Here is a 14,387-nt window from a genome sequence, read left to right as displayed (position 1 = left end):
TATCAAAATGTACTGAGCTGTATATAATTGAAATAAACATATTTTATACCTTGAAATTGCCTGTCCAGAGCACTGTTTATAAACCTGCATAAATATTTATTTCAAGCTATATCATTTCAAAAAAACATTTTTCTGCAGCTTTGTTAAATTTATTGCGTTGGGCTACATACTAGGAACGGGCAGCCTTGGTGTTTGAGGACCTTTAATATATGATGGCACCCTTAATTCTAAACCTGCAACAGGACTGTAAACCTCTAACTCTTTTCATGTGGCTTCTCTCCAATTTACAACAGTTCCAGTATGGTTTCTGTAAGTATCAGCAGTTGTTCTTCTTAAGGGTTTACAGTAAATGCTAATCTAAAAAGTCACAGATCTTAAAGTAATCCTTCTTACTATGTAGCAGTGTTTATTTAAAGATTTGTCCAGCAACAGTAATGGATGATTTAATCTTGAGAGGTATTTTAAATGTATATTTAAATGTTAAATATGCTTAAATATATATTTAAATGTGCTTACCGGGCTTCACCTCTACTTGTGGATGGATCTGTAAACAACTCTGAGTTAAATTAGAGCACATGCCAGCATTTCCTGTATTTTTTGTGCAAGTTTGTTTCTAATAGAAGTCCTTCTGGATGATGGAGGTAATTAACAGTGAGCTGTGTTTAACTTAGCTTTTCCACTTCCGAAAACAAAGCATCCGTGACAGGTTTCTTTTTTTAAAGCCAAGTCACAGGAGAAGAAATAATGATGACTCTTGTCTTAACTAACTGTCTATATGTCAGCTTTTATCCTGCAGTAACTAGCCAGCCCTCGGTGAAACTAGGGTAGGAGCAGGAACACGATCAGGCAATGAAGAAATCACTGATGTGCTATAAATCCATTCTTGAACATTAGCTGCTTGGTACCTCCGTTGGCAGCTGGTCCCTGGCTGCTGGAATTGGGCAAGTACCGTGGAAGAGAAGGTCATGGTGTTCTTTACCTCTTCAGTTTTTGCTTGAGTATATGCATACGGAGGGATGAATCATCTTGAAGGTACAGGGAACTGCTAGATCTATATTCCAAATGTAATAAGTATTTTATGACGACTAAGCATTTGAGTGAAATGTGTGCCATAAGAGAGAGGGAGAGTGACAGTGTCTCAGGAGGAATTCCCTAGGAAGTGAACCAGTTTGCAAACTAATTGCAAACTGGTTTTGGCACTTTCCCTGCAATATCTAACACATACAAGAAAGGATCTAGCTTGTCCCTTTTGTAGGTTTTGACTTTCAAAGACAGCAAAATATCAAAATTGCTCTTTTCATGAAGTTTAACGTGAAACCAAGAAACTGTGAGATGAACTGACATCAAGATTTGCATTTGGTGTTATTATGTTACCTGTTTTGTTCTGAGCAGGAACAGCCTGCTGATGTGTGTGCAGTGAGCACCACTCTCAAAATAGCTTCAGGGATCCAAACGCTCCGTGAACCCAAATACTGGGTTTTCTGTTCAGTCCCTAGTGGCACATGTAGCCTGTAGCCCAGGTTTGCCCACTGCTGCAAATTCAGAGCTAGCCTGAAATGCTTTTCAGAAGAAGTAGCTGAAGAAACTTTTGTTTTTTCCTTATTCAGCAAGTAATAGTGAAAGGCCTTGGTCAGTATTTCCTTTATTACGGAAAAGAACAGTCCTCCTCTGAGAGTGACAGTGTCTCAGGAGGAATTCCCTAGGAAAGGAACCAATTTGCAAACGAATTGCAAACTGGTTTTGGCACTTTCCCTGCAATATCTAACACATACAAGAAAGGATCTAGCTTGTCCCTTTTGTAGGTTTTGACTTTCAAAGACAGCAAAATATCAAAATTGCTCTTTTCATGAAGTTTAACGTGAAACCAAGAAACTGTGAGATGAACTGACATCAAGATTTGCATTTGGTGTTATTATGTTACCTGTTTTGTTCTGAGCAGGAACAGCCTGCTGATGTGTGTGCAGTGAGCACCACTCTCAAAATAGCTTCAGGGATCCAAACGCTCCGTGAACCCAAATACTGGGTTTTCTGTTCAGTCCCTAGTGGCACGTGTAGCCTGTAGCCCAGGTTTGTCCACTGCTGCAAATTCAGAGCTAGCCTGAAATGCTTTTCAGAAGCAGTAGCTGAAGAAACTTTTGTTTTTTCCTTATTCAGCAAGTAGTAGTAAAAGGTCTTGGTCAATATTTCTTTTATTATGGAAAAGAACAGTCCTCCTGCGAGAGAGGGAGAGTGACAGTGTCTCAGGAGGAATTCCCTAGGAAGTGAACCAGTTTGCAAACTAATTGCAAACTGGTTTTGGCACTTTCCCTGCAATATCTAGCACATACAAGAAAGGATCTAGCTTGTCCCTTTTGTAGGTTTTGACTTTCAAAGACAGCAAAATATCAAAATTGCTCTTTTCATGAAGTTTAACATGAAACCAAGAAACTGTGAGACGAACTGACATCAAGATTTGCATTTGGTGCTATTATGTTACCTGTTTTTGTTTTGAGCAGGAACAGCCTGCTGATGTGTGTGCAGTGAGCACCACTCTCAAAATAGCTTCAGGGATCCAAACGCTCCGTGAACCCAAATACTGGGTTTTCTGTTCAGTCCCTAGTGGCACGTGTAGCCTGTAGCCCAGGTTTGTCCACTGCTGCAAATTCAGAGCTAGCCTGAAATGCTTTTCAGAAGAAGTAGCTGAAGAAACTTTTGTTTTTTCCTTATTCAGCAAGTAATAGTGAAAGGCCTTGGTCAGTATTTCCTTTATTACGGAAAATAACAGTCCTCCTCTCATTAGGAGATGATCAGTCAACTGTGCCACTGAGGCAGCACCTTGAGTCAACTGGGTTGCCAAGGTAATGAGAGTAGTCATTTGACTTCCAGATAGACCTGCACAACAGCAGAAGATGCTGGTGACCACCCCCAGTTCATCCTCCTCTCTCCCAGGCCTTCCCAGGGGGCCCAGCTCCTCTCATCAGCTCTCCTTTAAGCTCCTCAAGTTACATTTGAGTTGAATGTTACGCTCCTATTATTCGTTGTAGCATCTTCATATTTGAAATAAGAATAATGGCTGTTACAGATGAGAATTGTAATTAGCTGCTTCATGTCCTAATTCAGTAGATGGCTCTTTTCTGCTCACTTGTTTCTCAAGGTCCTCAGATCCTTGATTTGTTGGAAAAGTTTCTCCTAAATGCAAAAACAAGGTGGCCCTGCAAAGACATCTGTTAAAGCTAAAGTAAGTTTTCTGTGTTAGTGTGGGGTTTTAAGATAAGTGAAACCTAAGAGACCTTCATCTATACATGGAGAAAACCTTTCTACATACATGGCAATTTTAGCAAACTAATTTATTTTTTTGTGTGTGTGTCTGCTCTTGTAAATCCTGCTGCTGGCATGTCATCTGCCCCACTGGGGTGCACAGATGTCTGTAACGAGGGAAGAGAGAAACTGAAGGAGGTGTCTTTTTCTTCAGGCAGGCATATTTCACCCCTCAGCAGTGGTTGTGCTAATGAAAGTTACCTAGATATGTGCAGTTATTTTCAGGGTCAAGGTGGATTATTTGGCCCATTTGGAGTCAATAAGCTTCGGCTGATTTTCTAGTGGTCTAGAGGTTTCCTTCTGCATCAGTCCTTGTTCTCTTTCCAGTTCTTAGTAACTTCATTTCTTGATCTTTGCTGACGTGTGACTCCCAGTGTTGTCTCTAGGTCTGAATATCTCTGACCTTTCTTTTATTGTTTGCCATCCTTGCTTTCTTCATCCACCTTTATTTTTCATCCCTTTCTTTCATCTTTTACAGGACTTCTGTCTTAAGCTTCCTTTCCTGGCTATATAGATATGTGAAATTGTTTTATTATTTTGAAGGGGTTTATACCTGTAAGTTTTTGTAGCTTACAAAAATGTGGTTTGTTTGTTGTTTTTGTTTTATTTTGTTTTTTCACGTCAGTGCTCAGGTATAACAATGTTGAGTGTTACAAATGGCTAAATAAAAAGGATAGGACTGGAAGAGGTTCAAAATGAATGCATAAGACTGCTGAACGGGGATGTCACTTTAAGATCTGGTTTTGGGTGTTGCATCAGAAGCCAAGGTAAAGGTTTTATTCCATGCTCTAGAATGACTGCTGGTACATGGGAGCTTGTATACCCGGGAGGGGAATGACTTAGCACATTATTATTAGCTAATGGACTGTACACGTTTGCCATAGAGAGAGACTTTCATTTGAAAACTTTAGTTTTCCCCATGATTTGATTCAATATAGACTCTTTATTCCCTTCACTTTGTGTGTCAACAAGAAAAAATGGTGAACCACAAGACTTCGGCCTGTTCAGGTTTTCACAATGAATGGGGACTACAGGGTTGATATTTTGAAAGATTTTTAAAAATACTTAAGTCTATCGACAGAATTTACCCCGTTAAAGCCCACCAGCCATTTAGCTGCAACTTGTCAATTGTTTTCCCTAGGTTTCCAGCAAGTCCTTTTTCTTGAGTGACATTTGGATTTTAACTATTTAATTAACAGGCAAGACATTAAATGTGGACTTGAGCTCTGCAGTAAGCATACATGTCAAACTTGTGGAGTAAGGCCTGTCTGAGGTCAATATATCCTCTTCTAATAAGAATATTTGAATCCTGTGTTCCAGTGTACTTCTCTTGAGGTGTACCCGAACAAACTAAGGTTGTTAATGAATGAGGTAAAGTAATTTTAGCCATAAGAAAAATCTCTGAGTACCTGCTAAAATGCTTTCACGTTTTGCATCCCTTAATAGGGAAGAAAAAAACCCCAGTGGTTTGTTTACTTACTTCTATTTCTCTTTGTTTTTTTGTGGTTGTCTCACTCTGTAGCGTGCACTTTATTAGTCAATGCCACACATATATCCATGTGCTGACCTGTAGCCCTTCCGAGTTCAAGCGTGACACAACACTTGGTCCAGGTTGCCCATCATCTGCTTGATGTTTGACCAGGAGAACTGACTGTGAAGGATTAAAGAGAAAAAGAGTGTTTTACCAGACTGCTGCGTTTGAAACAAAAATAAGTTGATGGGCAAATGTTGGTTTTTTTTCTGGTCATAATCCTGGAGATAACACAAAATGTTATTGCCATGCTGTTTAGTAAAAGAAGTGAAGATTTTAAAGTGTTGAGAATGTGCTTAGCTATGATTATTATTACAGGTGTTTATCGTCTTTTCCTTACGTTAAAACTGTAAAGATTTGTGAGATTTTTGTGTTGCAGTTGTGTTTGACCCTAGAGTTCTTGCATGCTAACCTAAGGTAGAAGATTAGCCTCTTTGCATGCAGCTGGGGTGCTGCTACTGCCGTGACAAGCATGTTCTGTGAGAATGCCATAACCTCCCCTGGCTGCAGCCCCTTCCCAGTCCTGTCTGTGGCCTCATTCCCTGTGGTACGTGCATAACTACCTTCATCATTAGTTCCACTAACCTTAACGGTTCGGTCTTTTATCAGATGCACTCTGAAATGTGCGGCTTTAATCAAACCGGCACTGAACTTTCAGTTTTCTCTTTCAGACAGGCTGAAAAAACTCATTGATGAACGAGAATCCTTACTAGACCAGGTAATCCCAGGAAAACTGGAATGCTGTGTGTTTACTAAATCTGTGTTAAGAATAGTAGAGATTTAAAAAAAATAAATAAATAAAAGTAGCCCTAACGCAGGGTATAGCACAGCAGTGCCGTTGCCTTTCAGAATGTGTGCTGGGTTGCTCTTGCTGAGGAGTTACAGCATCGCTTGCCACTTTATTCTTCCTCTGAAACATTTATCCTGCGTGTTAACTCGGGATATAGGGGAAGAAAAGAAAAGCTGGGGCGCCGTGTGCCTCTTCCACGTTGCTAAAACCAGTCCCAGAAGGGGAAGAAAAGAAAAGCTGGGGCGCCGTGGGCCTGTTCCACGTTGCTAAAACCAGTCCCACGCAGCGCTCAGAGTAGTGCAGGTTGCTGTCCTCAGGTCACCTAAAAACTCCGTGGTGGTTTCTGAGAAGTAATACTTCAGATTGGCCAAGCCCAAGGGAAAAGCAAATACGGTCCAGAAGTTGTAGAAGCAAATTTGATCTCCAGGAGTAAGCCTTCCCGATCGCTACGTCTGTGGGCAGTGGGCCATTTGAAAAGAAACGCTGGAGGGATTGCAGTAGATGAGTAAAGAGAAATTAAAGTAATTATTGCTGGTATCCATAGCAGATATAAAGCTTATTCAAAAAAATTTTAGCTGCTCTGTTTCTGTGCAGGATGCTCTATGCTTTCATTTATGTGTTATATCTTTCGCCTTGAGACTTCATACACAACCACACAGGGTTTTTGGTTTTAAGGATGTGCTTACAGAACATTTATGGCTTTTCCAATGACACGCCTTGAGACTTCATACACAACCACACAGGGATTTTGGTTTTAAGGATGTTTTACCTGAATATGCTTACAGAACATATATGGCTTTTCCAATGAAATAGTCTTCTTCCAATTGGTATGGTTGGTCCTGAACTGGTGCATAAGCACTGATGAATCATTTGCCAAAAGAATTTCTTGGAATTTATTTTGTAACAAAAGATTATTATTTTTTTTGGAGTTTAGGTTTAAAAAAGATAATATTCAATTTTGTAATACTTGAGTGAATTTGGGAACTGAGCCACAATTTTCCCTTGTTTTAATAACTGATTATTTTGTGTCCTTCAGGTTAAAAAATTAAAGGGACAACTGGAAGAAAAGCAAAAGAATGGCAAGATGGAAAATGCACAGTCAGAAGATGAAGTTCTAGAAAACGGGACAGATATGCACATGATTGACCTCCAAAGTGAGCTACATTTTGATTTTAAGAGAACTTTTGTGTCCTGCATGTGAACAAGAAAATGTATCTGTACAATAACCCACATGGCTCTAAATACAAATGAGCCTTTGGTTCTAAGGGAGCTTCAAACTGGGAGCCAGCCGTGCACCTCTACTAGAGGTGAGGGAATGATTATCCTTTTTTTGAGCAAGATTGCAGTTGGAAATCTCCCTTCCGTTCCCCAGGAGAGCTGGGGTGAGTTCCTGATGAATTCTGCTTTCAGAGTGGTCAGAAGGGAATCGGGTGAGAGTGGGAATAGCACCTATCTGTGCTGAGTGCTTTTTTTGACAGAGAGCACTTGCTACTCTACCTCTGCCCCAGGTAGATTCCTGTAGCCTGGAAATTTTAGGATGGACTTGTTAGACACTGTTAACGCTTGTTCTGACGTCCCTGATAAATCTGCAATTCTTTTAGGAGATGCCAACAGACAGATCAGTGATCTCAAATTTAAACTAGCAAAGTCTGAGCAAGAGATAACAGCACTGGAGCAGAACGTAAGTTTTTTGGCTTGTTCTGTTTGTTTAAACGTGGTGAGAATGCAAAGAGAAAGTGCAGTTTGCCAGGTGATAAATGAAATCATGATTACTGTGATTTTCCCTTAAAATAAGAAGCAGAAGTGTTCGAGCATCAGGGCTACTGCACTGAAGTCATAAAGACTAAAATGCTTTCATTTATGTATGGGGAAAGTGAATACATTATTCATTTTTACTGAAGGAAGAACGTTCAAAGGCAAATGTATATGGAGGGCAATTACTGAACTATTCAGGATACAATTTTTAAATGGCTCCTGGCATATAATGATGTCTATGTATTTTATACAAGAGTCTTCAGTTTTGATTGTTTGCTCTTGTCCGCAGTATGTCAGCAATACTCTGGCTAAGATAAATTTAGTCAATGGGCTTTTATTTTTTTTGATTGCTGGAAGCATATTAAATATGGATATGTATAAAAGGTCAGGAGTAAGTTACCATGGCTAGGCTTCCCTGGTATATATATTTATTTTTTTCTCATCAAAATATGCCTTTATTAAAGAGAAGCGAGCATCTCTGTGGTTATTTCTTAACTACTAGCAGAAAAGTAAAGCTTCAGAGTAGCTTCTTGTTACAGCTTTTAATTCAAACAATTTGCTTTCACCTTAGGTAATACGACTGGAAGGTCAGGTAGCCCGATACAAAACTGCTGCTGAAAATGCTGAGAGAGTAGAAGACGAACTGAAAGCAGAGAAACGCAAACTACAGAGAGAGGTAACTCTAAATTTAGCAAACTGTCATAGGCCAGCACTCAGCCTGCACCGCAGCGGGGGACATGGTGTGTTTTAGAGGAGGAACTACCCTCCTTGGCAGAGCAAAGAGTAAACATCTACTTTTTAAAAATTGCTTTAGTTCTTCATTCTACATGTCTAACCAAACTTCCAGCACTCAAAGTGGAGTAACAGTTAACAACTGCCAACTCCCACTGCCTTTTCAGCTCTTCCTTCCTAAACTGACTTGTGATGCCTCGCTTTGTACCAAAATTGGTTCTCTGGAGCAAACTCAAGTTCTACTTGTACAACTTGAATCTAAAACCAGCCTTCAAATGCTTAGGTTCACAAGCTACTTTGCAGCTGCGAGTGCAGAGGAGGGCAACCAAACTAGTGAAGGGTCTGGAAGACAAATCATATGAAGAGCGGCTGAAGGAGCTGGGGCTGTTTAGTTTGAGGAAGAGGAGGCTGAGGGGAGACCTCATCACTCTCTACAACTACTTGAAAGGACACTGTAGAGAGGTTGGTGCTGGTCTCTTCTCACAGGTAATTAGTGACAGAACAAGAGGGAACGGCTTCAAGCTCCAAAAGGATATGTTTAGACTGAACATTAGGAAGGAATTTTTCACAGAAAGAGTGGTCGGGCATTGGAACAGGCTGCCCAGGGAGGGGGTGGAGTCACCATCCCTGGCTGTGTTTAAGGGACGTTTAGATGCAGTGCTGAGGGACATGGTGTAGGGGAGGACTTTGTAGAGTAGGGTAGATGGTTGGACTCGATGATCCCAAGGGTCTCTTCCAACCTAGATGATTCTATGATTCTATGTTCGTGCCAACCTGAATGATTCTATGATTCTATGTTCGTCTGGTTTGACATCCATCAAGCTGAAGAATTCCCATTTCTACTTTGCTGTCTTTGTCCTTTGTTGTACCTGAAGGCTCGTTGCTTCAGGTGTTACAAATTCTGGGTTTGGAAATACAAATCACTCATCTCATTAGAACACGCAATTTGGAAATTATAGCAGTAGAAAGATGGAAATCCTGCTGTAAGGTTAATTTGGGCACTTCATTATTTAAGCACAGCTCTGTACCTCACCAGGAATGACAGTCTAAACTTTTAAGTTTCTGAGTCTCATCTTGAGTGCCAAATGGATGCAAATTGTTGTTATTGAGTCTGTTTCTCTTGCTCTGTCAATCCAGTGGTGCCTGTTTGCTGTAATGCTGCCAGCTGCAGACTTTATGTTTCTCTCTCTTAAAACACTGCATCTTCAAGCTGACTGTAATTTTGACCTCATTTCTCATACCAAACTTCATGTTCTCTCCAAGTAGCTGCTACAACCAGCTTCAATATGTTTGTCAGCTTCTTTCACACCTACCTCCCGAGCTGGTTTTTTTTCCAGTGTGGCTCTTTGCTTTTTCTAAGAGAAAAAGATGTGCTGGCTGGCCCTGATCCCTTGGCTGCCCTGCACTTGCTGTGAGAGCTCCCTCAAGATGATCATCTCCATGACGATCATGGTATGGAGGTCAGGCTGACAGGCCTGTAGTTCCCCGGATCCTCCTTCCAGCCCTTCTTGTAGACAGTTGTCACGTTAGCCACCCTCCAGCCACTGGAGAAGAGGAGGCTGAGGGGAGACCTTATTGCTCTCTACAACTCCCTGAAAGGAGGGTGTAGAGAGGTGGGGGTCGGTCTCTTCTCCCAAGTCACAGGCGACAGGACAAGAGGAAATGGCCTCAAGTTGCACCAGGGGAGGCTCAGGCTGGATATTAGGAAAAAATTTTTCACTGAAAGGGTTCTCAGCCATTGGAATGGGCTGCCCAGGGAGGTGGTTGAGGCCCCATCCCTGGAGGGGTTCAAAAGCCGGGTTGATGTAGTGCTGGGAGGTCTGGTTTAGTGATGATGCTCCTTGTTTGTTGTGTGGGTGTCTATTTTTGTCAGTTAGGTTGATGGTTGGACAAGATGATCTTTAAGGTCCCTTCTAACCTAGAAGATTCTGTGATTCTGTGATTTGGTACCTCCCTTGTTGACCAGGATTTTTGATAAATGATGGAGAGAGGCAAATTCCAGCACTATGGGCCCGTTAGCGTTGGTAACTACAAACCTTGCTTTATCTTTGGAAAGGGAAAGCGTGAGTGTCATGTGGTAGTAGTTTGGTTTTGGGAAAGCGTGAGTGTCATGTGGTAGTAGTTGGGTTTTTTCTGCTTCCTTCCTTCAGTTGCGTTCAGCGTTGGATAAAACAGAAGAGCTTGAAGTCAGCAACGGTCACCTAGTGAAACGCTTGGAGAAGATGAAAGCCAACCGGAGTGCTTTACTGTCTCAGCAATAACCGCCGCCTCCCGATGGAAGCTCCGACTACTTGACAGAACCAGAACAACGTCGCAGATGCTTCTGTCTCTTGCTGTCCCCGGGATGCTTTGTGTCATGCCTTCTGAGAACAGACAACCCCAACATTTGCTACGTGCCACCCAGCTGTGGTTCTCTCTCCGCAGATCCAAACCTACTGCACTATATCCCTAGGAGTAGCTGATCCAAATGGCTGTGCCCTGCGGGAGCCCTTCTACACCGTTCTTTGGGTACCTCTGAAGTAACAATATCCGCCTACCACGTAAGAAGCACATCGGGCGTCGCGTTAAGTTCTCCAGCCAGAAGGCACAGCAGCCATTTATTGCCATTTAAAATGGTATTCAAAGAAAACTCTTTAACTGGACTGGAATTTTGTGTCTTGCTGAAAATTTAAAACAAAGAAAGAAACAAAAAACACTGTAAGTTTTGGACTTTCTCATGACAGTATCTGTAATTTAGTGACTCCGGTAGAGTTATTCGTAGTAGGTTTTTTTCATTTACAAATCACTGTGGAACCACAAGCCATTACAAAGCAAAACTCCTTCAGTGGAAACCATGGAATAAGATGGTCTTGGAAGCAAAAGTGACCTTAAATGACTTTGCCAATAAAACAAAGGTGTTTGGAGGGATTTTTGCACCAGCTGAATCATAAGACTATTTTATTTCAGGGTAAATAGGCAATAGCTTCATTGAATTTTCAACTTTTACTTGTATTATTTAATCCTTGCTCTTGGAATTGAAGTAAACTACTTTTAAAGGATGTAAAGTTGCATTAATAAACCAGCATAAGGCCGTGTTTTAAGAAATGGTGGGTTTTGCACTTAGATCACTCACTTTGGTGCATTTGTCAAAGCAAGTGTCATTTGCTTAAACAAAGTACGTAATGGGTTTTTTACATCAGAAACTATCTACTGGTCCATGAACTACTAGGAAACTATGCCGCTACAAAATGCAAATCTAATTTTTAAAGAAGTAACTGATAAGTAAAGAAGCACTTTAGAACATATTCCTGCCTATGGTTTTTCTACAAATACAGAAGTAGCGAATCGTTTCCTGCTGTGAGGTCACTGTAAAGGTTTTCCACTTTTCATGAAAAATAACCTAACCGATAAAAATGTCGCAGGTGGTTTGTTGTATACACAGCTAGCACTACAGCTCTGGTTTCTTGGAAAGTGTTCTGAATGTACTACTCAAAGGAGAACAGCAGTTACCTGAAGAATAAAGCTGCCCTTCCCCCTTCAGCCCTAACAGAAAAGCTCGTGAGTAAGGCAGGCAACCAGCCCCTTAGGAACCTCCTCACGCCATGAAACACCATCTCCTGTTCCACAGGAGCAACCTTCTGTCCATGCTGACTGCCTCAATAGATATGGTTCTATCAAGCCAAATCCAGACCTGGAAGACCATTCCTTCTTAACTTGGTCTTCAGCATCTCCAGTCCCGGTCTTTCCCCAGCCTCTTCCTCGCAGACTGGAGTTTAAGAGCATGAACCGCTGCTATTTTCGACGTTAAGGGGATCGCTGGTATCTTCTTTAGAGCACCTTCACAAATTAAATTAACCAAAAAACAGTGTCTGAATGTGTTTCTCTGGTTTGGCTAGAAAATAACACCTCTCTCTTCATCTCTTCTGAGTGCACTCAGAAATTTAGGAACGAAGCACTGAAATCAATATTCCAGGAAAAGGATGAAGAAGGTTTTTCTTTTTTTTTTTTGTATCCATGGGGAAAAGCATGAAGGTTTTCTTTTTTTTTTGTGCCCGTGGGGAAATAAGTATGTCCTTGTTGATCAGATGTGGTGGAACGTGGGGATTAAACGAATCATTGAAATGAAATGTCCACTCCAGCTAGGGCTTTGGGTTCTTTTTCTGTTTTTTCGGTTTTTGAGAGGAACATTCAGGTGCAGAGCCAGGTTTCTTGTGGAATACCTCAAAATCGCTGTGGATACCAATTTGCAATTTTCTGTGGTTGACTTGTGTAATTTCTGGTGTACAAAGCCTCTGGGGCCTAAGGAATAAACTAAGAATTTTTTTCAGAATGCAAAGAAGTGTGCTAAATACAACATCTTCCTAACTGATGACAAAGGTGTGTGTGATTGCCACCGGGTCATCTTTTTATATGTGGCAGGAGTGAAAACTGTCTCTCCCGGCAAGAGTCATGAGAAACAACCCAGCAACTACCCATTGGTCCAAAAGGCTAAAAATATTAACTTTGCTCATCAAGAAGTGATGTGTTTATTATTTCAAAGTAGATTTGCATCTTGCACCCCATTAAGCATTAACCTCATGACGGAAATCAGATGTGTATTTCGACCTGGATATGCTCTTAGTAGAAATCTTTGTGTGTGATTAAAGTAGCTGAATGTTGAAGCCACGTTTCCTCCCTCCCCTCCCCGACCCAACTTTACCAGTATGACTTAGCTTTAGAATAAAGGAAGTACTGGGTGGCTTACTGCAAACTGTTTTTATGTTTTCCTGTGAAGAATGTACAACAACAGGGCTTGGAATGGTGATGCTAGCACATGCCCCGTCCTTTTAATTTGAGCTCCAAATGGGAGAGAGCCTCGGTACCCGCTGAGGCAGAGTGGTGGTGGTACCATGGCGAGGAACGGCTCCTGGTGGGGGAACCAGGACAAGATTTCCTAGAATTTGTATTTAAAATTGCTATTGGTTTATTTTTTAAGTGTTAAATAATTTTATTGTTTGCAAAATGGAATGTTACCTGAATTGTTTTGTTTAGTTTTGTTTTTTACATCAAACCTGTTCGGAGGTACAAGCGTGGAAAAGGAAATCCATTAGCAGAACTCGCCAATAAAAATGTCACTTGTTGGGGTAGTTTTTATGGAGTGGTCTGTCATGATGATGTTACTGGTCGAAGTTCTCTTGGAAAATACAGACTTTTTGGATGATAACTGGTGTAATGGGCTCATTTTCCTTTCTGATGTATCACTGTAGAAACACAGATGTGAGCAAAACTGGTTGTAAAATGTACAAAGGGCACTGGTGTGAGACATAGCCCTGAATATTAACATTTCTAATGGTGCGCTTGGGGACAGCCTCCCATCAGGAGAAACTTCAACAGTATTGCTAATGGGATTAATAACGGAATCACAGAATTGTCAGAGTTGGAAGGGACCTTCTCGAGATCATCCAGTCCAACTCCCCTGCCAAAGCAGAGTTGCCCAGAGCAAATCACTCAGGAGCATCCAGGTGGGGCTTGAAGATCTCCAGAGAAGGGGACTCCACAGCCTCCCTGGGCAGCCTCTGCCAGGGCTCTGCCACCCTCACCCCAGAGAAGTTCTTCCTCACATTGGAGTGGAACTTCCCATGGTCCAGCTTGTGCCCGTTGCCCCTCGTCCTGTCCCTGGGAACCACTGAGAAGAGTCCGGCTCCATCCTCCCTCAACCCACCCTTTAGATACTTGTCAGCATTGAGAAGGTCTCCCTTCAGCCTTCTCTTCTCCAGGCTAAAGAACCCCAGCTCTCTCAGCCTTTCATTTTAAAAACCCTCTATTTTAAAAAGTGTTTGTGGTGAACATACAGGTAGCTCCCATAGCTCCTCTCCCCGAAGAATCCCTCACAAGAAGCAACTATGTTCATCAAAAACCTGTCAGTTTTAGTATTGAATTTCATCTTGTGCTATCATGGGCATTTTCTCACAGCTTACATGAAATACACTGGGGAAGGGGTTAGGGCGTGTCTCTGCTCTTTTAAGAGCTCTAAACAATGAATTGCATGGGTTTGGGGTTTAGTTTGTCGTAGGCAGACAAGACATGTTTTGCACACTGAACAAAGACCTCTATGCATATGTGTTCAAAAGGAGTGAGGCCCAGAACAAACTCATAAAAATAACGTGTACGTTTACGACTGGTAACCTCCAGCGCAGAAACCGGTGTTTCTGAGGTAACATTACCCGCTTCAGTGCGTTTCTCTCCACTACCTGTAATACAGACTGGAAGCCTTCCAGTTGCTGACAGACTTCGATAACTGCTCAAGAAGACACACTGCTGTCC

General features: G+C 41.6%; 1 protein-coding gene across 1 annotated transcript in view; it reads left to right on the top strand.

Annotated features, from left to right (window-relative positions):
* The window catches only part of LRRFIP1 (leucine rich repeat (in FLII) interacting protein 1), a 235,419-nt gene extending 222,132 nt beyond the window's left edge, over nt 1–13,287 (top strand). The window contains exons 24-28 of the mRNA XM_014951710.1: nt 5,500–5,546; nt 6,655–6,772; nt 7,220–7,299; nt 7,945–8,049; nt 10,256–13,287. Of these exons, the coding sequence (XP_014807196.1) occupies nt 5,500–5,546; nt 6,655–6,772; nt 7,220–7,299; nt 7,945–8,049; nt 10,256–10,366 (461 nt within the window). The 3' untranslated portion in view covers nt 10,367–13,287. The remainder of the gene's footprint in view (nt 1–5,499; nt 5,547–6,654; nt 6,773–7,219; nt 7,300–7,944; nt 8,050–10,255) is intronic.
* Nucleotides 13,288–14,387: the final 1,100 nt, after the last annotated feature.

The sequence above is a fragment of the Calidris pugnax genome, unplaced genomic scaffold (assembly GCF_001431845.1).
Source record: "Calidris pugnax isolate Ruff unplaced genomic scaffold, ASM143184v1 scaffold184, whole genome shotgun sequence".
Classification (NCBI taxonomy): domain Eukaryota; kingdom Metazoa; phylum Chordata; class Aves; order Charadriiformes; family Scolopacidae; genus Calidris; species Calidris pugnax.
Note: the sequence above shows the minus strand (reverse complement) of the source record. Positions and strands in the feature narration are given on the sequence as shown.